General features: G+C 37.1%; 1 protein-coding gene across 3 annotated transcripts in view; it reads right to left on the bottom strand.

Annotated features, from left to right (window-relative positions):
- Positions 1-1,656: 1,656 nt before the first annotated feature.
- The window catches only part of ARFGEF1 (ARF guanine nucleotide exchange factor 1), a 91,702-nt gene continuing 69,394 nt past the window's right edge, over positions 1,657-23,964 (bottom strand). For all 3 annotated transcript variants that reach the window (XM_068672024.1, XM_068672025.1, XM_068672026.1), the window contains 17 exons: positions 20,583-20,673; positions 19,389-19,429; positions 19,123-19,292; positions 18,378-18,529; positions 18,040-18,212; positions 16,858-17,018; positions 16,074-16,204; positions 14,519-14,648; positions 13,441-13,576; positions 13,216-13,354; positions 8,553-8,622; positions 6,785-6,914; positions 6,163-6,302; positions 5,619-5,787; positions 4,883-5,021; positions 3,833-3,950; positions 1,657-3,088 (listed from right to left, as the gene is read on the bottom strand). In XM_068672024.1, the coding sequence (XP_068528125.1) occupies positions 2,924-3,088; positions 3,833-3,950; positions 4,883-5,021; positions 5,619-5,787; positions 6,163-6,302; positions 6,785-6,914; positions 8,553-8,622; positions 13,216-13,354; positions 13,441-13,576; positions 14,519-14,648; positions 16,074-16,204; positions 16,858-17,018; positions 18,040-18,212; positions 18,378-18,529; positions 19,123-19,292; positions 19,389-19,429; positions 20,583-20,673 (2,255 nt within the window). In that variant the 3' untranslated portion in view covers positions 1,657-2,923. The remainder of the gene's footprint in view (positions 3,089-3,832; positions 3,951-4,882; positions 5,022-5,618; positions 5,788-6,162; positions 6,303-6,784; positions 6,915-8,552; positions 8,623-13,215; positions 13,355-13,440; positions 13,577-14,518; positions 14,649-16,073; positions 16,205-16,857; positions 17,019-18,039; positions 18,213-18,377; positions 18,530-19,122; positions 19,293-19,388; positions 19,430-20,582; positions 20,674-23,964) is intronic.

Here is a 23,964-nt window from a genome sequence, read left to right on the forward strand (position 1 = left end):
TTAGCATGTTCCTTCCCAGCAAGAAGTGCATCAGTGTTACTGTTACTCATCAGCCCAAATGCTTGTCACAGCCATCAGTTTGGGTAGGACAGCAGTGGCTAGAAACACGTCTTAGCATAATGAGAAACCTAGTCCTGTGTACATACTGTGCACCTCAGTGCTGCCTGATTCTGAATTTCCCAGAAAGGTAGGAATCCCAAAATAATTTTAAGCAAAAATAAAACTTTTTACAATAATCAGAGTCCCTCATGCTGAAGCCCACCTTACATGTCTCATAGGTCAAAATACATCACGTGCCAGCCTTCCCCTGAGTTTTGATACCTGCTAACTCTTCAGGTGCACTGCAAGTTGGTGTGAATCAGTCACTGTATAACCTCTTGGTCCTTCAGAAAGGATCCTCCCCAGCTTTCCTTCACCTTTTTCTGTGTGTCAAAAGTTCAGTTACTCTTGCTTGTCAGGATTTGAGAAGGAAAAAAGTAGGGAAGTCTACTCTGCAAAATAAATGCAGCTACAACTCCCTGACCTTCCCTCCAGTTCAGCATGAATAAAACAGTATTCCTGACACCCAGCCCCCTTTGCTGATAATGACTGTGGCCGTGAGCTTGTAGAGAGCTGCAGGTTGAACCTGAGAGGCAGAGTAGCTCATACAGTTTTGGCACTTCAAGAACTAGAGAGGTAGGCAGAACAGTAATAATACAGGGGGTTCTGCTTTCAGCAAACAGAAGACTAAACAGCTATTAGGCATTTTCCATTCAAGCAATAAAATAAGATAGGGCATGAAAAGGCCATCTATTTAAAAACCATTACTAAAACAGGAGCTGCACAAGAGAACAATAAAGCAGTATGGGTTAAACGAATAAAACCCACACCAAACTCCAGTAGCTATTGTACTCATGGGCACTGCATGCTGAATCTTGACCACAGATTTAAACAGGAACTAGGCAGATAACATGGCTAAGATACACTAAGGGCTGTTAACAGTGCCCTGGCTACCAGTATTAAGAACATCTTCGTAATGGTACCAAGAACACAGTTTGGTACAGGCATGAGGGACAGGACAGAATTAGGGATGGGACACTTTGGACTTGCTCTAAAAATTACCAGTGGTCACTCGCAAACAGGTGAGCAAGACCTCAGGTCCGGCCCAGTAAGGTGGTTTGAAATTGAAACATTACACAACAAATTGGAAAATAATTAAAAAAAACAGCCCACTAGGACAGACTGTTCAATTAAAATTAATTAAACTCACCTCAGTTCTCCACGACCAAGAAATTCAATTTGCTTTTGCTCCACCCCAATTAACATTATGAGGGAAGAACTACTCACAGGTCATACCTTTTAATTCCCTTCACTGGCTCCTCCAGAGCTATACCACTGAGCTGCTTATGCTTGCTTTCAGAGCCTGCTCAAACGTGCTACATTTCCCTCCTCTCTCAGTTCAGCAGGGAGAGACAGATTCATCCCGTGCTGAGGTCAGGCTCCCTCACCTACCTTCTCAGTCTCCATACAAGAACTTGCTGAAAAACAACCCAATTCCACTTTTACTTACAAACCAAAACACCCCCAATGGCTGGGGTTTGGTCCTTGGAAGCATGAAAAGCACAGGAAGCTATAAAACAAGTGCTGTGGGTTAGCCTGGTTTTGATTGCACTGATGAAAGAGTTCAAAAACTTTATTGACCTATAACCTGATTAGAATATGCCAGATGAGAACCAAATATTGTACAGAAAGTTGTACAGAATTTTTTTTTACATAGAAAACTTTACATATCTGTACCATATACATTTTGTCCATCTGAAAAAAATTTCTACATCCATTGTAATACAGAATGCTTGACAATCTTGTCTTTTAACCATCAGAGCACAATTCACAGTATGAATACATTGCCAATAAATTTAACCATCCCCAAACCATGCCAGATTTGTTACTTGAATATATTCAACATTAAATTCTGTACATAAGAGTGAAATCTACATCAAACAAAAAACATGTGACAGCAGACACAACCTAGACTTGTTTGCAGTGATTCAAGTTCCAGTCCTTGTAGGATCATCATTTCAATGGCTCATTATATTGAAAAGCCCTAAAACAAGTATATTACAGGTAGTTATGTCAGTCGTGATATTTCTACCTCTGTTCTTGACAAAAGTCAGCAACACTAACTGCTGGGCTACAATGAAACAAAAACAAAAACAAAGAAAATCACAACCCCAAAAAAGAAACCCAAACTTCTAGTGCATTTGGTAAACAATAAAGTGTTATGGGTTTTCAGCAAATCAATAATACAGAAATAAAACAATTCAGGAAGAACTGTATAGTGTTAGAGAGTTTATATTACAGACCTGCATCTCTGTACATTTTTCACAGAAGGATGATTACCAATGTCTCAGACAGCCTGAGTGTGCAAAAATCTTAGAATAAGAATATCAGACATAGTTGCTAAATATCTTTTACCATGAACAATAATCTCCATTTTCTTTTCACTATAAACATTTTATCCTTCAAAATACAGCTCTCCTGAGTTGTACTTCTTGCAGAAGCTCAAACCTTTACATATATAGTTCTTTGGGTACATTTTCCTTTCACACCCTCCATAAACATCTGTTGCTATACTGCTGTCTAGGACAGTAAAGGATATTGCAGCCCGTGCTGACGAGAGGACTGTGCTAAAAACCGGCTCTACGCTCAGCATGAGCCAGGTAAGAGAAACCGATAGAGATAATCCATCAGGAAATAAAGGGACTGGAGTGTTGCAAGCCTTAATTACAGTTGTAAGCATCTGTACCATTAATCCTCGGATACACACTGCCAGACAAAGAAACCATTGTTATGGATACCCAGACAGAACGGCTCAGCTACCTGGTCCTTTTATTTAGCTGAGGAGTACAAACTTCTAAACAGGGCAATACCCAGTCACTCTCTGCTACTGCTTGCTTATTGCAGACTCTTGTTCTGAGGGTTGGGATATCTGAAAAACCACACCAATCCGCAGAAAAAACCTTCGCAGAACAGCTCGAAGTTCAGGAATAAGATCAAACTGCATAATTTCACACAACAGGGGATAGTAGAACGATGCATGAGCCTTGAACTGAGGAGAAAACAGACAGAAGAAGTTATTCTGATGCATCAATACACCTCAGAAGCCCTGTTCAAAGTGAAGAATTTTAAATACCCTCCCAAGTCGAGGTGAGAAAGCCACAATGACAAGCAGAAACATGGTTATAACTGAAGCTGGCAGTGCTAGAATAAGACGGCTGTGAAGCATTTTGACAGATCGCACTAGTTACACACAGTTCCCTACAAATCCTCGTTCTGCAAAGGAGGAATTTTTTCCTTATCAGTTAAGTTTTTTTTGTTGTAGTTGCCCCCCTCACTTAATATTTCAGAAAAGTTCTGTTAGAAACTGAGGGAGATCTAAATACAGACTTATTTAATCCATAATTGCTCTGGAGAAGGTCAAGGGGTCAACATGTAACACTGGAAGCAAAACCAGGATTAATTTCCAAGTACTTTGAACAAAGTATCAGCCACTAATCCTTCTCCTCAGCATAAGGGGTAAAAGCAACTTGGGACACACATTTAAAGGATTTTAGCATCTTTACAATTTTCTCAGACTTTAGCATCTTTACAATTTTCTCAGACACGCTTTATTATACTACTCACCACATCCCAATTCTGCATTGCAATTACTGGTAACCATCAAGTGCTGTTGCAATGCAGATGTAGATTCCCACAACACTGCCTACAGAGCAGCAGGAACTTTACAAGTATGTGACTGTGTGTGATGAACCGGTCTTGAGCTACTTATTACCTGAATTCCAAAGTTACTTACCCTTTCATCACTTATCTTCAGGACTTTAGTCAAAAATAGCAGTAGCAGATTAGTCCAGGCTTCCCGATGACTTTCTGATGTAAGAGTGAGAAAGTAACTCAGAGCCTCACTGCAGACACTGGAGAGAAAAGACAAAAACTAGTAAGTAACATTTTATTTTGAGCTCTACTCCAGAGCGAGCTTTGGCATTTTAACTACACCAGTGTAGAGCACTGGTGTGCAGCAGCATCATTTTATGAAAAGTACTGCAAGCCTGACTAATACACTGATAATATACGGTGATTTTGCTCAACTGAAAACCAAAGTCTTAGGACCTCACTGTTTGCAGGTACACTTAATGAGGAGTATTTAAATGCATGTGACAAAATGATACGTAGACTTTAAAAACTAAGCTCATGCTGATGTAATTAGGTAGTTTTTCAGCTTTGCTCCTTGGTCTCTAAACCTTAAAATACTTCCATTGTTACCACCATGGTTTCAAGCCCTCTGTTATCCCAACAATTGCTTGAAGGACTTTGTAAACTAAAAACATTCAGATGAACCTTAGTATTCAAACTCACAAAAAAGCAACAAGACAAAAGCCTCTGTGTGCCCATAGGCTCCTGAAGGCCAGTGCTCATTTCTACAGATGAAAACAAACAGCATCAGTTCCCTAAAATTGCCGAGGTTTACTAAAAGGAAAAAAATCAGGCAGCAAGGTTTAGGTGATGCTGTTTTTTTTTTTCCTTTTTAAAGAACAGCAACCTTTTACAACAATCCCTCACGTACCCACATGCTATAAAAAAAAAGACTGTGATAAAACCTTTTTCTCTCACGCAAAAGGTGTAAGATACAAAAAGGACAAAAAGCAGAGACAACATTAGTAGCTGCAGGCACCCTCCATACAACATAAAAGCTCTTAATATTAGCTGTGACCACCACCATATAGTGTTAGCTCTAGCAAGTTTACTGAAAACAATAGTAAATAGTAAAAAAAACAAACAACAACAAAAAACACATTATTTTATAAACCAGAGATAATACAAACAGGTTCAGCTACGTGGCCCTTACTTTAGTAATCTTTGCTGGACTTCTTCCCATGCGCTGGTACGGCTCTCATCCATGTACATACGGAACAGAATGCGCAGCCCACAGGCAAGACTACTCGTCTCCTGTTTCAGAAGATTAGGCTTTGATTTGCCTTTGAAACCTACAGAAATTAAAAAGAATCCATTTAGATTTTTTATTTTCATCTTCCATGTTTCCTAACTGTCTCCTACCTGTCCTGAGTATGGTCTGCATATAGTTAGAAGAACCACCTTAATGTTTTATATATTATTATTATGTATTTATACATTTTATATATTTCTGTATCAATATAGCTAACTTTGGTGCAAGGAATAGATTAAACCACAGACTACAGAGATTCTATTTTAGATCTTTTGGAAAACACCATATATTCCAAGCGTCCACTTGTAAGTACAACAACCCTCCCGAAATGGTTGGGGGGTTTTGTACCTGCAGCTTGCAAACACAGGACTCACAGCTACAGTGAGCGATCAGTTCAGCAGTTGTATACACTGAAAAGTAATGCAGCGAAACCTTAAATTTTAAGAAATTAAAAAGGTATTTGCCTCTGTACAGATGAGCTCTCCTCTCCTTAAGGATTTCTAAGGTCATAAATTTACAGCCTCATTTTGAGTATTACATTTCAGCATCACAGCAATTTTTGACCTATTTTTCGGGGTGAATTCAAAGCACAGTAAAATGTTCTTGCAAAAATATTTCTCCAAAGAGACTGACTCACCTGCTTTCCAGAGAGCAGTTCTTTGTTCGTTGTTTGAATTAAATGCTTTAGCAAATCTGTGAGACTCCAGCAGACAATCGAGAAGTTTGAAAAGCTGCTGTGATGTTAGGAAACGATACATCCCTTGATCTTGTGTATCCACATGGACATCAAAGTCTACTGCATCTCTCTATTAAAAACAAAAGAGAGATTTCAAGTCACAATTAAAAAATGTCTTCATCAAGCTCTTTGATAAATTCATCCCATCCTGTTTTCATCTGTACCTGTGTTTAAACTTAGAACTGCATTAAGTTGTATCCACAGACCAGTTACTGAAATCTATGAACAATAAATGTTTAAACCTCCACAGCATGCTGCATCAGCATAGCAAATCCAATATAGCACAAGTTGTAAAAGATCTCAGCACAAGTTGTAAAAGATCTCAACAGTTTGCTGAAAGTTCTCTAGCACTTCTGAAAACTGTAAATTCGAAGATGTTACAGGAGTTTATGAAAACTTATCCACTACAGAAAAGCTGTTAGAGACACCAGTAAATTCTACTTACTTGTGCTGCTGCTAGATTCTCTGCATCCTCTTTTTTGCTAGTTGCTGGGAAGAACACAATATTGTCGATAGTCTGAATGAGTTCCAGCTGTACAACACACTTGATCAAAAGAGCAGCAAATAGCTTCTGTTCTGGAAATTCTTAAAAAAAAATAAAAAAGATAAATTGCTTCTTATCTTAAAACACTTCTGTACTTTTTCTTTTGTTAAAGCCATTCTTAACTTCACCCCTAAAATAGCTCAACTTCATGCATGTTCAAAAAACAGGTCTGGAATCCACCCATCTACATTACTTTTCTGAAAACAGGGCTGATCACTGTGTTATCAACTGGCAGGTTTTAAAAAATTATTTCAATACTTTGAAGTCACCTGCCATATACTGGACAAACATTACACAAAAATCACCCAAATCAGTGACCTTATTGTTAGTATCACTGCAATGGTAAGAAATTCTTACCAATGGTAAGGAATTCTATCATTCTACACAGAGTCAAAAATGTAATTGATATAATTTTCTCCACACATTGTTTCTTAAATTACAGTTGGGGCTACAACTGAAGATACAGACGTTGGTAAATAGTACTCAACAGATACAAAATACCAAACCACTAAGAAATACGCACTTGCTGCTGGCCTGGCTTTACTCATTTCTTCCCCTGCTGTGGACACTGCACTGGGCTGAAGTGGACGTCCATCAGAAGATCTTGGCTGAATAGAATCATGAATATCTACAGACTTCTGTGAGATAGTATCCTAAAAAGAAACCCCCAAACATTTACTTACACAGTGAGAACAAATTAACTCTTGTGAGCTAATCATTTTTATAAACGTTTTTCTCTCAACAGAAAGTACTAGTATCAACTATGACATCCATTGTTTTCATTTTGGAAAGCATTCATTGGAAGAGGGAAATAGAATTATTGTAATTAATAATAAAACATGTTATATTAGCTACAAAGTAGTTACATATAGCAATTACTGTCCCTTTCAATAACCCAGTATTTCTAAAGGCATTTCTTCCATAAATGCTGCAGGAGTTGCATTTTTGGCAAGACTTAAATCTAGGCATACTATTCCTATACAGATGTATCTTCTAATACCAATGAATGAATGAATGAATGAATGAATGAATGAATGAATAAATAAATAAATAAATAAATAAATCCTTCGTCATTAAGCATAAATATACTTTTAATGGATATTACGTCTATACACAGGCTCAAATATTATTTGGTATTGTACTAATTGGAAGAAAAACAAGATGAAAACACCTACAGCCTTCAAAAATTCTCTTACCAAAAGAAAGCATCCAAAATAATCTCCATTAACACTATTCTACAACTTCTGTTACTTTTGAAGTAAAGCTGTAAAGTGTCTTTTTACACTGATGACAAAGGATGCTTTGAAAACAATAACGCTAAACTATTTGAAAGAGAAAGGATATTTCAATTTATTCAAGATGAAGACAATGTTTGCCATGTTTGTGTTATTATACTTGATATAAATGGATCAAAAACTTAGTCAACATTTAGATCAAATGTTTTATACATTAAACCACTACAAATGAGCAAGTGAAGAGTAACAAGTTACGCTGATGTAAGATACTTGTACAATGAGTATTAAACATTTACATCCTGTTGCAGTTAAATTATAAGGGGGAGAGTTAGTCTCTCCTAGTAGAACTGTTTCAGGACCCTACCCTCAAATGTTTTATTAATCTATACATAACTTTAGGCAACTATTCGTGAGAATATCCAAAAGCTACGTTATTTGTCATCAGTGGTAGCTGATGCAGGTACAGGACTATCACTTACAGGCAAATCTTAACTTTCTATCAGTTTATTCAATAAGTGCTAAGAAATCTGATGGTTCTATGTATTTTGATGGATCTATGGATTATGATGAATCTATGGATTTTCTGTTTTAAACACCGATGTTTGAGTTTTTACTACCATAGAAAATTCTGGGGGAAGATGTCCGTCTGATTCTGGCAGCATTTTCTCATCATGCTAATATATCAAATAGAATATTTAACAAAACAAATCAGAAAACAGCCCCTAAACCAGAAAACAACCCAAACCTTATGGTATTGCAGTACTACCTATGATGAAGACCTGCCAGACATAGGACATAACCCAAAACATATGCAGGTAATAACCTATAGTCAACACTCAGAAGTCTACTTTGGACACTGCAAACCAACACAGCCTTCTCCTTCTCAATTCCTTGCCAATTTTAATAATTAAGCAGAGCTTTAACTGGAAAAACATCTCCAACTAAATCAAAACTAAAAGGTGGGTTTCAACTAAGTACGCTTTCCACTTACTCCACATCACAACACATTGGTACTGAACTCTTGCAAGCTTTTAAAGTATTTATTAAGCAGCTTACCAGTTTTTCTTTTGCATCAGAAGGAGATACAGAGCCAAAATCCCCACTGACTGGTTTCCAAGTCAGAAGCCTTGAAAACAGAAAAACAGTAATAAATAAATAAAAACTAGTAAGTGTAAAATAATAATCAGCACTGACACTCTAACAGGCTACTTAACAGGGTGGTTTGTTTGTTTTTTAAAGGAAGCAAGCCAAAGTTAAGAGGTGAATATAGATACTTCTAAAAATTAAAAAAAATAATAATTATTTTTTAGCAGTAAAATATATATTTTTTGGTCTCTCACAGGTACTGAAAAATGTAAGTATTGTGGTTTTGGAAGTAAACATTTCTGCCAGTTGCCTCTGATAGACAGCTGAATTCTGTGGAGGTGGATTAATTTTTCATCGAAATACTAGATTTGGCTCTAGGCAGAATACCATCAACTCCAGTCTCATTAGCGGGCCTTGTTCCCTCATACTGACATAAGCTTGCACTGGAATCAGGAATAAACCTACCCCAGGCCGAATCAGCATGTTGTGGAGACACTGCCATTCTTTATTTGGGATATATTCCAGCATTGTGGTTTGATTTCCACTTAAAAGCAAACATTTCTTAAAATTCAACATGTCCACTTCATTGGTCAAGTTCATTGGTCTTTGGAGGGACCAGGACACTGACAGTATTTCTGATCTTTCCTGCTCTTTTCCTATAGCCCATTGCTGTCTTGAGGCTCATTACCTTAAGCACTAAAAATTCTTACATTAATTGTAATTTATTGAGGTTGTCTGTGTCTGACAAGAATTGAACAAAATCAGATTAAATAACCTAAGTGGTCATATCCTTGCTTGTTACAATATATTTATTGCTAAAAAATAAAGTTATTTGTCATTGTTAAGATCTCACACTATTTAGCAGGCATTTATGAAATAAGGCCTCGATCTGTGTGAAGCAATGCTTCACGGACATTTGTGCCTGCATTTCATGAGATCTTTCCCACTACGTAAAGGATCCTAACTTATCCTAACACGTCACTGATCTCCATAGAACTAAAATAAGACAAACATGAGAAAATGAAAAGCTAAAAATCTAGAGGCATGTATCAAGTCCACAAATAGAGTAGAGCAAATGTAGAGCAAAAAACTGAGCTGATTCTTGAAAGCTACCAGGATACAACTTGCAGATTATTCTGGATCAGAGGTTAAGACTTTATAGCCCCAAATAAATTACATTTGATTTAAACTTCCACCTGCCCAAGGCATGTATTGAAATATTGAGTCAGATCATCACAATCTGTGCAGGGAATCACCTTCCCAGAACAAGAGGGCATTCACCCTGGCTTTCTTAGTGCCAGCAAGCCAAGACTTTCTCTCATGAAGCTTCAAAATATTTCATTAAAAAAGAAGAAGTTATAAACAGAACTGAAGTAAACCAAGAAACTGTTAAAATCAGCTGTTGAAGTTTGGGCTGGATGAGCAGACAGTGAGGTGCACTGAAACCTGGTTGAACAGCAAGGCCCAGCGGGTGGCCATAAGCAGCACAAAGCCTGCTTGCAGGCAGCATACCCCCAGCAGCATATCCCAGGGGGATGGACCAGGTCTACTCCTGTTCAACACCCTCAGTGCCCTGGATGAGGGGGCAGAGAGCGCCCTCAGCAAGGCTGCTGATGACACAAACTGGGGGAGCGGTGGATATGCCAGAGGGATGTGCTGCCATCCAGAGGAACCCCATCAGGCAGGACAAATGGGCCAATGAGAGCCTCATGAAGCAACACAAGGAGAAGTGCAAAGTCCTGCACGTGGCGAGGAATGGCCCCAGCCACCCGGCTGCAAAGAGAAGGCCCTGGGGGTCCTGGTGGCATCAAGCTGAACACCAGGTGGTGGTGGGTCCGGGTAGCCTGGGCTGTGTCAGGCCAAGTCCTGTCAGCAGGACGAGGGAGGTGGTTCCTCCCCTCTGCTCAGCACTGGGGAGGCCACACCTGGCAAACTGTGTCCAGGTCTGGGCTCCCCAGTACAGAGAGACGTGGAGCTACTGGAGAGAGGCCAGCAGAGGGCCTCAAAGATGTGAAAGGACTGGGGCACCTCTCCTGGGAGGAGAGGCTGACACTGGGACTGCTCGGCCTGGAGAAGCTGAGGGAGGGTGACATGAGGATGGACCCAGGCTCTGTTCAGTGGTGGCCCCTGACAGGAGAAGACATGACAGGCACAAAGAGGAACACAGGAGGTTTCTTCTGAACACCAGGAAGCGCTTCACTGTGTGGGTTACTGAGCACTGGCACAGGTTGCCCAGAGGGGTTGTGGAGTCTCCCACCTTGGAGATACTCAAAAGCTGCCTTGACATGGTCCTGGGCAACCTGCTTTGAGTGGCTGGCCCACCTTGATCAGTGGGTTGGACCAGATGACCTCCAAAGGTCCCTTCCAACCTCAACTATTCTCTGATTCTCTGACAGTATCCACAGCTATTAACACCTCAGTGAGTTTGTGGAAGCTTGGCAGGCGTACTGCTGGGCTTTTCTCTTAAGTAATCCTTGCTGAATGTGGTAGTTGAGTAAATACTTCAACACATTTTCAAACAAGGAAATAGTATTATCACACTATCATCTTTCTCTTTGCAAAGATATAACTTGCCAAAAACCGGCAGAATCTACTACTGCAACTAAGAACTCCTACAGCCAATAAAACAACCCTTAAATCAGAGAAGCATGTTACCCAAATATGTGGAAGATGTTTTATATGAGTCCTAGCAGAATAAATGCAATCGTACCTGATGAGAGTAATAAAAAACTGTCCCAGAAGATACTAAGCACTCCAAGGATTCATAGCATCTTATTATTACAAGACTATTATCAACAAAGCACTCACTCATAAAGCCATCATATATACCTCTGTGCAACTTATCTCGCCTTTATTTCAATGTAACTATTGTGTCACTTCCAGACACAGTAGGTAAAAGGAATATCTGCCTTTTTCCCTAAGTACTGAGACGAGCTCCACAACAAGCTGGGTACTAAAACTTTGTTATTAAGAAGAAAAATTAAGGCATGGAGGGCAGGAAAAGCTCTGCTGCAAAAAAAGATGGCTTATACAGGGACTAAAAAAATACAAATTTGAAATGCAAGCCAAAGCAGGATTAACAGGAAAAGAACCAAATCCCATAAAGAGAAAGAGAAAAGGAGCTGTACAGAAAGAGAAAGAAGTATTCTCCTAGGGCTCAGGAAAAAAAGTACAAAAGTCTCCGTTAAAAATAAGAATAAGATACCTACATATTATTACTGTGTTTTTTCTTGCCCATATGAAAGCTTCTGCTTCATCAAAGCTTCAGCTTTAATAAAACATGGTAAAGGCAAGAGACTGTTTTGAGTAGTTTTCTGTCACCCAACAAGTGTTTGGAAAAGAGCAAGCATACCTTCCCCATGGGAAATGAGACTGATTACATATGCTCAGGGGAATACTATGCAGAGAAAATCCAAGTATGATTTACTTTACCCTGCAAAAGTTAAATCTCCCAGAAATATAATGTGAAATAATATAATGAAGTTAAAGAAGGCCTAGAAAGATTTAAAAAGATGGAAAATAAATAACAGAAATTTATCAAAGGAGTCAGATACCCTCCTAGGAAAAATAACTCGCCTGAAAAGCAGAAATGCCATAAATATCAAAGGGAATAATGCACATTTTCCAAAACACATCATATAGCTAAAGGGAACAAGAACATTTTAAATGTGTCTAAAGATTAAGATATCCCGAATGCTGCTCTAAAAGGGTTCCTAGTATTCAACTATAAGAATACTCAGCAGTGTAAGTTTTGATCTGATGTGGGAAAAAAAGCTGGTGTTCTACTAGAAAACATTCTGCTTTTCAAGTACAGGTTATAGTAAGCTAGGGCTAATTTAATCAGACTTCTACACCTAGAGATTTGGTTTCCAATTTTACCTTTGGCAGTTATCAAAATGCACACACAAAAAAAGCTCTAACTTAAGGGAGCTAGCAATTTGGTATTACTTTCCTGGATGCAATTAATTCATAACTACTCATGTAGAAAAGCAGGTGAGGTAACATAGGGATTAAATTATGTTTTAAATATGAATGAAGCTCTCTTACAGTGCTATCTGATACATAATATCGAAATTAAGGAACGCCTGGCATGGAGAAGATTCCCCTTTGATTCCAGTTTCTTCAGGCCTGAACTAGGTGATACCTGGAAGTAAATGGTATGAACTAGCTCACAGGCAAAGAACAAGTACTAATGTAGCAGTTTAACACTAAGACTATCAGATTTGAAAATAAGTAGTGTTTCACCTCAGTGGTGACTGTGGAAAAAAATAGACATGTAATTACAAATTGCAAATTCTGCCTATAACTGGCGTTCTTCTATTAAAAAGACAATGATCAAAAAAGCAGGTAGTACACTTCTCAAAACAGCGATCATTTTAAAATTGAATAAAGCTAGAGATACCACAGGTCCAATAAGGTGTTTCTAGTTTTTAACAGTTTATCATGTACAACAGAAAAAATATATCTAGCAGCTAACAGTATCTAGCACATAATTTATGATTATATTTTGAGACAGACTGCTTCTATTCAAACAGTTTTTTGTTCACCTCACCTATTAGATATCAGTTTGAAATCAGTAACAGTCATCTAGCTAAACCATTTTACAAAGTGTAAGTATTAACAGTCCTCTTACGCATGAGGGATTGTAGTTTTGAAAATATCCAGCATGCAAGTGCAAGTTTTATCCCAGATTTCTAGGGTAAACTTTTCACCATTTAGGATGACAACATTCTCCAAACAGTTTGTACCAGACCGTGCTAGTTGTTCATTGTCTGGAAAAGAAAAACAGTCCACTTGTTTATTTGCATTCAACGTAATAAAATGTCAGCATTGTTAACATAATTTGGTACAGTCCTACCTTGCTGCACACACCAGTACAGCTGTGAGAATATATCATCCAAAAGAACATCACTAAGCACTTCTAAATACTGCGTGAATACATCACATATTGCATAAAGTGCATGGTTGCAGGTAGTCGTCATCCATTCAGCTTTCTAGAAAGGAAGGGAAAAAATAAGTAGTAACTTGGTTTAAGGTGCAAACTCTTCAGGATACACCTCCCTGCAGATATACAGATACACATATTTATACAATTTTAATTGCTTTATAGTGACATGCCATTCCTTTCTATATCAAACCCCCAAAATTTAAAGGGTCTTCTAATTTCACTTCGCTAACTAGCAGGTTTAAAAACAAAGTGGAAGCAGACAAACAACTATTCTCAGAGACCAGGCTGCAAGACTGACAAATAGCTACCCTCGTATAAGACACAGATTGAAATCAAACTTAGTATCTACCCTAGCTCAATAGTTTAACACCAAGCTAAGCTTTTTGTGTATATTCTATATATTTTTCAGAGAATAAAAATTTAGAAAGTGAAACTTGTGCTTCTATAAGTAGTCCAATACAGTCTTCTAAACAGTTGACAATTTTGATCAAACTTCTAATACTAATATTTTACATCTAGTTCAGCCATTTCTGTTTCACTTTCTTGTCAGGACAGTACTTATTTTCAGGGTCAAAAGGTGCAGTGAAAGTACAATATTTTTTTTTCTAGTCATCAAGAAGTTTTGGCCTAGCAGAATTCACTTCTAATTGTGACTTCGCTCCTGATTACAAGCCTCATCCACTGAGCTTGTTGCCATGAACTGTTGTGTGTATCAGATTCAAGACATCAGGTTGCACTTCTTACAAACCCTAGGTCTGTTGCATTTTACACTATTCTTGTACTGTGAACTACTACTACTTTGACACATGGCTTAAAAAAGTGAGATGACAGTACATCTGACAGAATGCTAATGAAAGGCAACTAGAATCACCGGTCAACCATTCAAGTATTGAGGGCTGCCCTTCATTAGTTGATAAACTATATTACCCATCAGGTTTTCTACCATAACTATGCATCTCATGTAAATTCTCTTCAATTTTTTTCTCACCTCAGTCTGCTGTTCTGGCAGTTTCATGTTGTCAAATATCCTAAAGACAATACGAAATAAATCTTGCCACCAGTGCTTTTCATAAGTATGGCCATATGTCTTCATTATCTCAAACATTACTGTCAAGCCCCTAAAATGAACAGAGAACACCATATATTAAGAGTTATAAAAAGATGTGTGCTAGACCAAATATGTCAAAAGCTGCAACAGCAAGAGCAAACTCAGATATTGTGAAAAATGTTAAATTTTGATCTGCCAAATGTGTGCTTCAGTCACACTAGTGCACTAAAACTAACTATAGAATCAGTTTGTTTGAAACATACTTTAACAGGCAACAGCAAGAAAATACTTTTGAGAACTGTGGTCATTTCAAAGAGGAATACGTTGTCTTTGCAAAGGACCACAAAAGCAAAGGAACAAGTATTTCTAGAAAAGCAATACATATTCAGCATCAGAACGAAGACAGAACATAAATTACAAGCAAAAAAACCTGCAAACATATTCAAGGAAAATAAGCAGGTTTTATGTGAAATCAAACTAAAACTTTGCTTTTTCAAGTGTCTCTGCAATCCTCAACCAAATAACCAATCTCTGCATAAAAAAGTTTTTAAATCTTCAAAGTAAGTATGAAGGACAAGGCAGGAAAGCAGGCAAGACTGCCATTGTGAGCTCTATTAAAACAAAAACCATTCCAACAGAATTTAGCTGTAGGGTTCTAATAATACAAATCCACTCGTTGCACGGAACATTTTACATTTATTTAAACAAAAACAAAACCAGAAATGTGACAGGAGGCTTAGCAAGGTCAACTATTACAAATCACTAAACTGAAACGTGTAACAGGAGCACCTATCATGGAATCAAACAGCACACATTTATATTTTACTAATGCAAAGAATAGAGAGGATCAGTATTGCTACTGAAAAAATATGGGCTTGGATATTAATCCAATATAACACCTTACTTAAAAAAGAGATTTAATGCACATTGATCATTTACAGTTGACCTTCCACATCAAAATAATGTTTGTTATATATTAGCAAAGTTAAAAGTTGAGTGCTACATTTTGTTATGTTCTACGTTTAAACTGCCTCCATACCATCTAATGGTAAATGTTGAGCTGAGCTGTTTTGAATAATTTACAGGTTCAATAATGTCAACTGTTATCGACTGCTTTCTGTTGAAATTTGAACTTGTTTTTCAAATTAACAATTTAAACAGTTCCTGTCTTTGAAATTTTATGTTTACTCATCCTAAACAAGCACCAAAAACATGCTCAAACATTTAACTTCAAGAAAATATCATATTAATGCATTTAACATAATGCAATCACAACCATGTAACTTTATTGTTTGCTACAACAGAGGATAAAAATGTCTTATGATTTAATTTCTACATTCCAGAATCTACGTAAAAGGTGTTTTTAACAAGTTTGGTCTTCCCACTTATATATCTAAGTCATTTTAAACTGGTTACATTTACAAAGAGAGTTGTTTCTATTTTAAAAGTGCAAAGTAAGCCTTCTAAAATTTGAATTACAAATACTGATTGTTACCTGGTTCTTACATCTAATTTGCATCTATTGATGATACAGGATAACTCAAACAGAATTGGGAACCATCCTCTCACCCACACTCTGTCTTCAGGAGCTACGTTCATATCATCACTTGTGTATTCCTTGAATGCCTTTAGAAGCAAACACAGGGTTATACAGAGCCGTATGAGAGAGATCCTTCAAAAATAAAACAAGCTGGACTGGAAATAACAACCTCTACTGTACTGGTACTGTACTAATACTACTGTACTAGCAGTACAGCCTGATACCTCAGGTGAGCTGGCAATCACAATAGCAACACTGAGGAGGTGAATTGTGTATTTGAAGCAATGCCTAGTACACTATGAAAAATAAAGTCAAACTATAAACTGGCTAATACATTCAAGACTGTTCAGCCTAACACTCTTACTCTGCTCTGTAGAGACAGCACTGGAAGTAAGAATCTACCATAATTTTTTTGTAAGGAGGTCAAACTGTTTTTGCTTATGCCATTATCCATTCTAACAACATTTCTTAGTAGAAAGAGATATGTTGATCTCTGGCAGTTCTCAGCAAAGTTAGCCAACAGATGAACTAGGGAAGATGGCAGGATGGAGATAAGAGAAAAGAAATTTGCTGATGATTTTAAAACCAGTGGCATTTTTTATTCCTGTTCTTTCTGAATAAAGTACATTTCTTATTAATCTCTGAAAAAGTGAAGGCAATAAGGTTAGCACAAGTGATTTTGTCTTTATAAATGCATTGTTCATTAAAGCACTCATAATTTAGTTAATACAGACTATACCTGAGGTCTATCAGATACGTATTTTGCACAGTGGCGAATGAGGCGGATCGCTTCCATACTGGTATCTGGAAATGCTGCATTGCAGGCAAATTCAGACAAGCACTTTACTGCATCCTGGAAAGAATCTATGGTTGCTGGGAAGTGTTTTTCAAATACAATTGCTGGGAGAAAAAGTGTGAACAGAAAAAAAATGTCATGCTTTAAAAAAATCTATTAATTCTAATATGAACTGACTGTAACAGAAGTCACGAGAGGCTGGTTCATTGATTGGTGTTGTCAAGTGCTTGAGTATTAATAAAAACTAAAAAATTAATGCTCGATAACAACAAAAAAGTCAGCTAGAAGGCATTCATTTGATTTTAAAAGCAAGTGTCTAAAATAAATCACGGTAGTGCCTGATCTAAAGGAGGGTAATTTTACAGTTAAACAAGAAGAGAGCAATAGGTTTACTGCTTAACACTAGATCTATGTTTAGAGCTTAAGAAGGCTACCTAAAATATTGAGTTTCATCAACCAAAGGTCATCCCTTAGCAATTTAGTCCTCTTGCCTTCATTTTAAAATAGTCACGTTTGAAGGCACATTCTTAATCAATGCTGAAAAAGTTTTAGGAAGTTGCAGAAGTTGTGACAGAGTAAGAGATCCCTTATGGCACTTAAAGCCTGAGGGGATCTAGATCAGGATGGAACAAAATCATAGTTCCACCCATCCCAGCTAAATAGGATCATAAACAAGCACAATTCAGAAACAAGGAAAAAGATAAGCAAACAACATAATAGTAAAATGATGTGTTTTTTTTTTTTTCCTGGAGAAAAAAAGAATTGCTTCACTAAAATGAAAGTGTACACAAAGAAAATAATCTAAGGCATGACTGATTTTGCTATAGAAGATTATAAACAGTGATTTTTTTTTTAAAGGGGTAAGGGAAGACAGATGAATTTGTGAATTATTACAGACAACTATTACAGAGAATTATTATTACAGAACTATTTCCATAAGTAGTTTCCCAGAAGATCATTTGGCAAGTATAAAATATTGCTTCCCAAGTATGAAGTGAGCTTTACTATGCAGGCTGTAGAGCCAACAGAAAAACAAAGCTACTCAGCCTCCAACAGAAGTACAAAGCTTCTCAGCCTCCAGAGTCACAAATGCTTTCATGATGCTTGAACACCATCAGTACTTACTGACAATGTGTCCTGTAGTCTGGAATGCAAGCTCCACTATACTTTCATCCTGATCTGAGGCAGCCAAATGAAATACTGAAAAAATGTTCTTCCAACCAGAACGAATGTTAGCAGCTTGGGAATTTACCATCTGTGCAATACACCGTACAACCATGTCTCGAATAGTAGGAGACCTGAATTAAGATGATAATAAATAGTAATTGTTTAAACTAAATTACCTAATCAATTAGAAATAGCATAATTCTCCAGCAACTGATTTTACAAAAGCAATTTAAGATTTTAATTGCAAAAGTTGGTGCTTATGGTCCCAAGTGATTGAATTAATTGAATGTTATTACCTGTTTCTCTTCATTATATGTTCAAATGGTCTTAAGAAGTCCTTCTGGAATCGGAAATTAGCAAGTTCTCCTTTTTCTAAGAACTTCATTGATAACTGCCTTAATGAGTCTACTGCAAAAATAGCTACATCTTCATTGGGATTGCAGCCAACCTGACAACACCGGGTAGAAACACACGTAAGTTTGCATCAGAATTCTTACGGATTCAGCCCAAGCTGTCTTTACATTTGGTAATAGAAAACTGAGCAGTACTGGAAAATTAAACAGTAGCCAATTCCATAAACCACACTATTAATGCAATTCAATAATCCCGTATCAATTCCAACCATTTTCTACATTCTATATACCAGCATTACAGCTTTCTCAAAATAAACAAACTGCCTAGGAAGACTTCAACATGCTGATTAAAAATGCCTATCAAGCATTTACCTTAGAAGGAGTCAATTTAGACTTGAACATAAAACAACCCCTTATCCCAAGCTTCATAAAACATCCAAACATACAGAACAAAGAATTAAAGGAAACCAGTTCTAGACTCAGATCATGATAAATAACTTTAATGCGTACTCCTGCTTTTGCATTAATTATACTGTGCACCTCTGCCTTCTCACAGGTCCATTCAGCTTTGTAATTTGCTTTTTTTAAACTACTTATAGAGAAGGACAGAAAAAATAGTGTTTTTCCATCAAATCTTTAAACAAAATTTATTTTTATCAATACTTCAAGCAGTGTAATTAAGAGATACCTTATTAAAATGATCTCCAATAACTTCCCAAATTCTAGACCACTGTAGCCTTATCCGACCCATGTTGTAGTAAGAAATCTCTACTATCTTTTGCAGGCTAAACATTCGAGGGTGAGTAGCAGACAGCAGTTCATCCATAGACACAGCACAAAGCCAGCGAACGAAATCCACTGTTAAATGACCACAGATATTAATATAATATTTTTCCAAGTTTTATCACAAAGCTGTTTTGTAGTTTACAGGGGAAAAAAAAAGGTAAAACCTACCGATAGCATTTCCATCCAACCTTGTAGATCCTGTAAATATTCTGTAAAGTAAAGTTTCAGACATTATTGCTATGTCTTTAAAAAACATCTATTAAATGTGCGTGCAAGATTTTATATCCCAACTAATTTTATTTATTCAAAAATAGTAACTGTGGAAAGAGACTGAACTGTGAAAATAAAAGTAGAAATATTTCAGTTTCTTCTGATATTTAAAAATAACTCCATGCATGCATTGAGACTGGGGGGTTAGAATTATTTCTAATACTATCTGCTCATTGACAGCGACAGATGACTAATGTCAGCAGCTTTATAAACTATATAGCCCTGCTCCAGAGAAGACAAACTTTTCCAGAGTACACAATTCCTACTTGCCATGACAAATAAGATACTTGAAATACGTCCCATTATGAAGTGCTGAGAAACACTGCAACCCTAAAGAGCTATTATGTGTTTGACATTAAGCCTCCAACTAGCTTGATACCATTTCACTGCAAGGCAACCTTCATTAAACTGACATTGATCTCGCTGCCTATACTCAAACACAGAAAGCTTGTAAACCTTCAGAATGTACCACTTTGTACAGTGATTGTCGATTTTGACAACCATTTAGAAAATGATACTTTCTGATTTCTTATATGCTGAGATAGCAAGATCCATTAACACCCCAGTCAGATCAGTTCCGTCAGCTATAAACAGGGAATTTTTATGATATGTATCAAATCCAGTTAGCATAAATATGATTCACAGAAAAGACGACTAGAATAATAATATGGTAATTTCAGACATCATCTACATATCCTGGAGGAAAGCAAGAAGTCAGTAACTACATTTAGGAGAAAAGCTGTCTGTCAATAATGCTCCCTATACAAAGGTAAAATAAGAATTGCTCTGTGTTACTATATATAACAAATCTAGATTCACCAGACGGTAGAGCAGTCTTCATTCTGCAGCTTCCCTGTAATAATTTTATAACAGTAAGATGGCTTCTTGTCTCATCTTTCTTCTCCTACTTGAAAAAAAACTTCTGCTCCATAAAAAAAAAGGAAAAACCTGACAAAACCTCAAAGCACTTTTATACGGTTATATTTATGTAGTGTTTTGCCAATAATGGTAAACTAATAATTTCCTATTATTTCAGCATGGTATTCAAATGCTGTTAGAAAAAAGATGGAAAAAACAAATTCAACACAGTACCTGTCTACAGCAACAACAACACTCTGGGAGCTAGTTTCACCAATGGATTCCTGAATACTTGCTATTTGCTTCCAATCCACGTTTCCACCAACTACAGTAAACAAAAATTGAAAATGGATGAGTGATAATACAGAAAGGGCAGGGAAAAAAGAGGAAGAGAAGTCATGTCACTATAGTGTCTTTAAATATATTTCAAATTCACAATAATAGCCTACTTCTCTTAATTTCCCATGCATGGATGGGCATCTCAGTGAACTGCTACATACTTTTAAGTCCTAACTCTCTAGATTCTCTATCTGTGTATAATTTGTTAGTCCCATAAAATTGTCCACATTTGGAACTATTATATGAATAGATGCAAGAGGAAAAAAATCAAGAGCACAGGAACCACCTTTTTTTCTCCATCTTTAAATGGATCTTTGGTAATTTTGCTACTGGAAAAGAAAACAATGCAGCAACACACCATATGACAGAGAATACTACACAAAAGTGAACTTTTCACACTTAATGAGCAGCAAGTGAGTAAATCCATCCTGATAGGTTTTCTTTTTAATCATTCATTATGAATGACGAAGGAGAGGGAGAGAGCAGCTCCCAGCAAAACCTCATCTTAAAGGTATGTCTGAAGTACATCAGCATCAAAATCAACTGAACAACATCAGCATCAACACATCAGCATCAACATCAACATCACTGAACAACAGTGAGGCAAAACTGCAATACAGAAAAAAACCCCCTGCAGAACAGAAATACCTGTTTTGGAAGCTAGAAACTGTAAACCACACCTGGCAAACCTCATGCTAAAATGCTAACTTCACAGTGAGCAAATTTCTGAAATTTCTGCTGACCTCCAAGCTTGTTTCTCCCTACTACCTCCCAAAAAAAAGAGCAATCTTGCAATTGTTCTGGGTATTTCTACCTATGCTGCACACAAGTTTTTTCTCTTAGGCAACCTATCAGAAAGATAGGGGAGAACAGAAGGCTCAAAGGAGGCCAGCGATTCTATTCCCAGCTTTGCAGGGACAGGAAAGTTCTTCTGTTTCAGACTGCCTCCCCAAAGTCTGCCATTTAGTCTTGCTGTGCTCCACAACTGGAGGAGGCTTGAAATGACTGGCTGTCAGATCGAGATAAATTGGCCCATCTGAAGAATTCTTCCAGGACTTTTATGAACTAGCCTTTTCTGTACACACACAGACACACACACACGCGTATATATATATATATATATATATATATATATTTTTAAGCAAAGGGGCTGCCAGGATCAATTAGTTTGAATATCAGTAATGTGTCAGCTAAGAAACACATTGCTCTGTGTGAGGTTGGAAGGGGTATTTCCAAGCAGTCAGATAACCCTAACCAATACTGCCAGTTTATGTGAAAATTCATTCCTACTGTAGAGTGTAGGATTTATGATCAATGCTGTAAAGGTGCCACAGACAGCAGATTTCTTTGTTTATATATTTCTATTCCAACATTTCTGAGATCTTTTACAAGGAAACAGTCAGCCATATAATTCTGCTTCAATAAAAACTGATTCCTCAGATTCTCGTTGTCCAACGAGGATTTCCAGTTACCTAAAAACTACAGTTTGACTAAAACTTTTTCACAGCAGCAGCTTTTATCTTACGACTTTACAAATAGGAATTAGAGTAGAAAAAGAGCTGAAATTCCCAGTTACAACTCCAAGTAAGATGACATTCCTACTAAAGAAGAAAAGGAATAGATGCTTATTTCTTTACTTTTTCAACACAAACGCATGTGATGTCTTGAATTCTCAAGTAAAGCAGAAAAGGTCTACAGCAGAAAGATAACGCAATGCGATGACTGAATCAGTAATGCAGTAAATTAGCCTTTTTGTTTTGTTTTTAAACACACATCTCTAGTTCAGCAGGAAGAGTGAATGCTGCTGCTTATGTGAGCATGATTTTGTAAGCACATTTCAAAGACAAGGCTTCTGTTTCAGCCTGCAGCTTCACTTACTCTAATTAAACAGCTATTTTCCTGTAAAACGTATGTCTGATCTACGGGCATATACAGGTTCTTCACATGAATACAGGTTTATAGGAAGATTGCTAGAAAGCTGTAGTTTTAAATGATACTTCAGAGTCATCACAGGAAGAAAATTTAAATATCTGCAACACAGGATTTGTGGAGAAGTGTGGAAAACACTGGAAACAATTGAGAAAGGGGCTCTGTTAGAGCATACTCATTTAGCATATAGTAATTCCAGTGAGATAGTCATTTTCCTATAAGATTAAAATGATATTATTAAAAGAAGAGAAAATGGTTAAATTTCCATATGTGTACTGTAACAAGCATTCCAGAAATTCAATTCAGGCAGAAACATTTTTATGCATTTGGGCACAGGCAATTTTCTTTAGAAATGAAGTTGACAGAAGGAAAGAAAAAAAAAAAAAAGGTCTTTATGAGCTGGATCTACACCAATGACTAGCAAGTATGATTTAGAGACACCTGACTACAGTTTACATTCTTGAGCTATTAGGACTTAAAATTTTTAAAGGCCAGTCACTTCAGCACAGAGAAACTGCCAATACTTGGAAACAGCAAAGATGGACGGGTCATCGGGGAGCACTAAATGGGAGGATGCATATTAAAAGGGCAGGGAGAAGCTCAGTATATGAGATGTTGGCAGATGCAATACTTTCCAGGGATAAGGTTTCCCTTCAGCAAATCTTGGCAATGTGAGGTGAGTACATAAAGGCAGGCCAAGGCAGGGCACAGTGGAAAGAATACGACTGACTGCAGAATAGGAACAACTGTATTAGGACGACACAAAGCCTGACAATGAGGATGAGTTAAGGGGTAAGGTCAGAGAAATTGGTAAAATTATCATTACTACTCTTACTAATGGACTACATTTTGGCTCTTGGGCCAGCCTATAAAAGGCACTCGTTCACTACCAAAATAATCAAAAGAAGAAAAAACAGAATTTCAAAATTTAAACTAAGTTGATTTCCCCTCTGGTTTGAATGCTGCGTATTTCTCATGAAGGTTCGTAACAAGATGTTTTACCTATACATATTAATTTGCCTGTTTGATAAAATATTTGGGGCACTGACTCTGCAGTATTATTAAATCTGGTCATACCATCAGGAATACATCCTTACTTGGTCAGTTGTATTTTAACGGAAAAAAATAACATTTTCTTGCATTTCACACTCTCCCATCCTAGCGGTAATACCTATCAGAGCAAAACAAATATTCCAAAGATATCTATTCAAAGTGTAAGACAAACGTAGACAATTTTAGACTACTTCACAGTTACATCTCTGAACCTCATAGTCACCAGTAATAAACGCAAAGCACAAACCAGTATGTTCTTGCACAAAGACATTTAAATAAAATACTGCGTATCTGT

Source organism: Anas acuta, chromosome 2 (genome assembly GCF_963932015.1).
Source record: "Anas acuta chromosome 2, bAnaAcu1.1, whole genome shotgun sequence".
Taxonomy (NCBI): Eukaryota; Metazoa; Chordata; class Aves; order Anseriformes; family Anatidae; genus Anas; species Anas acuta.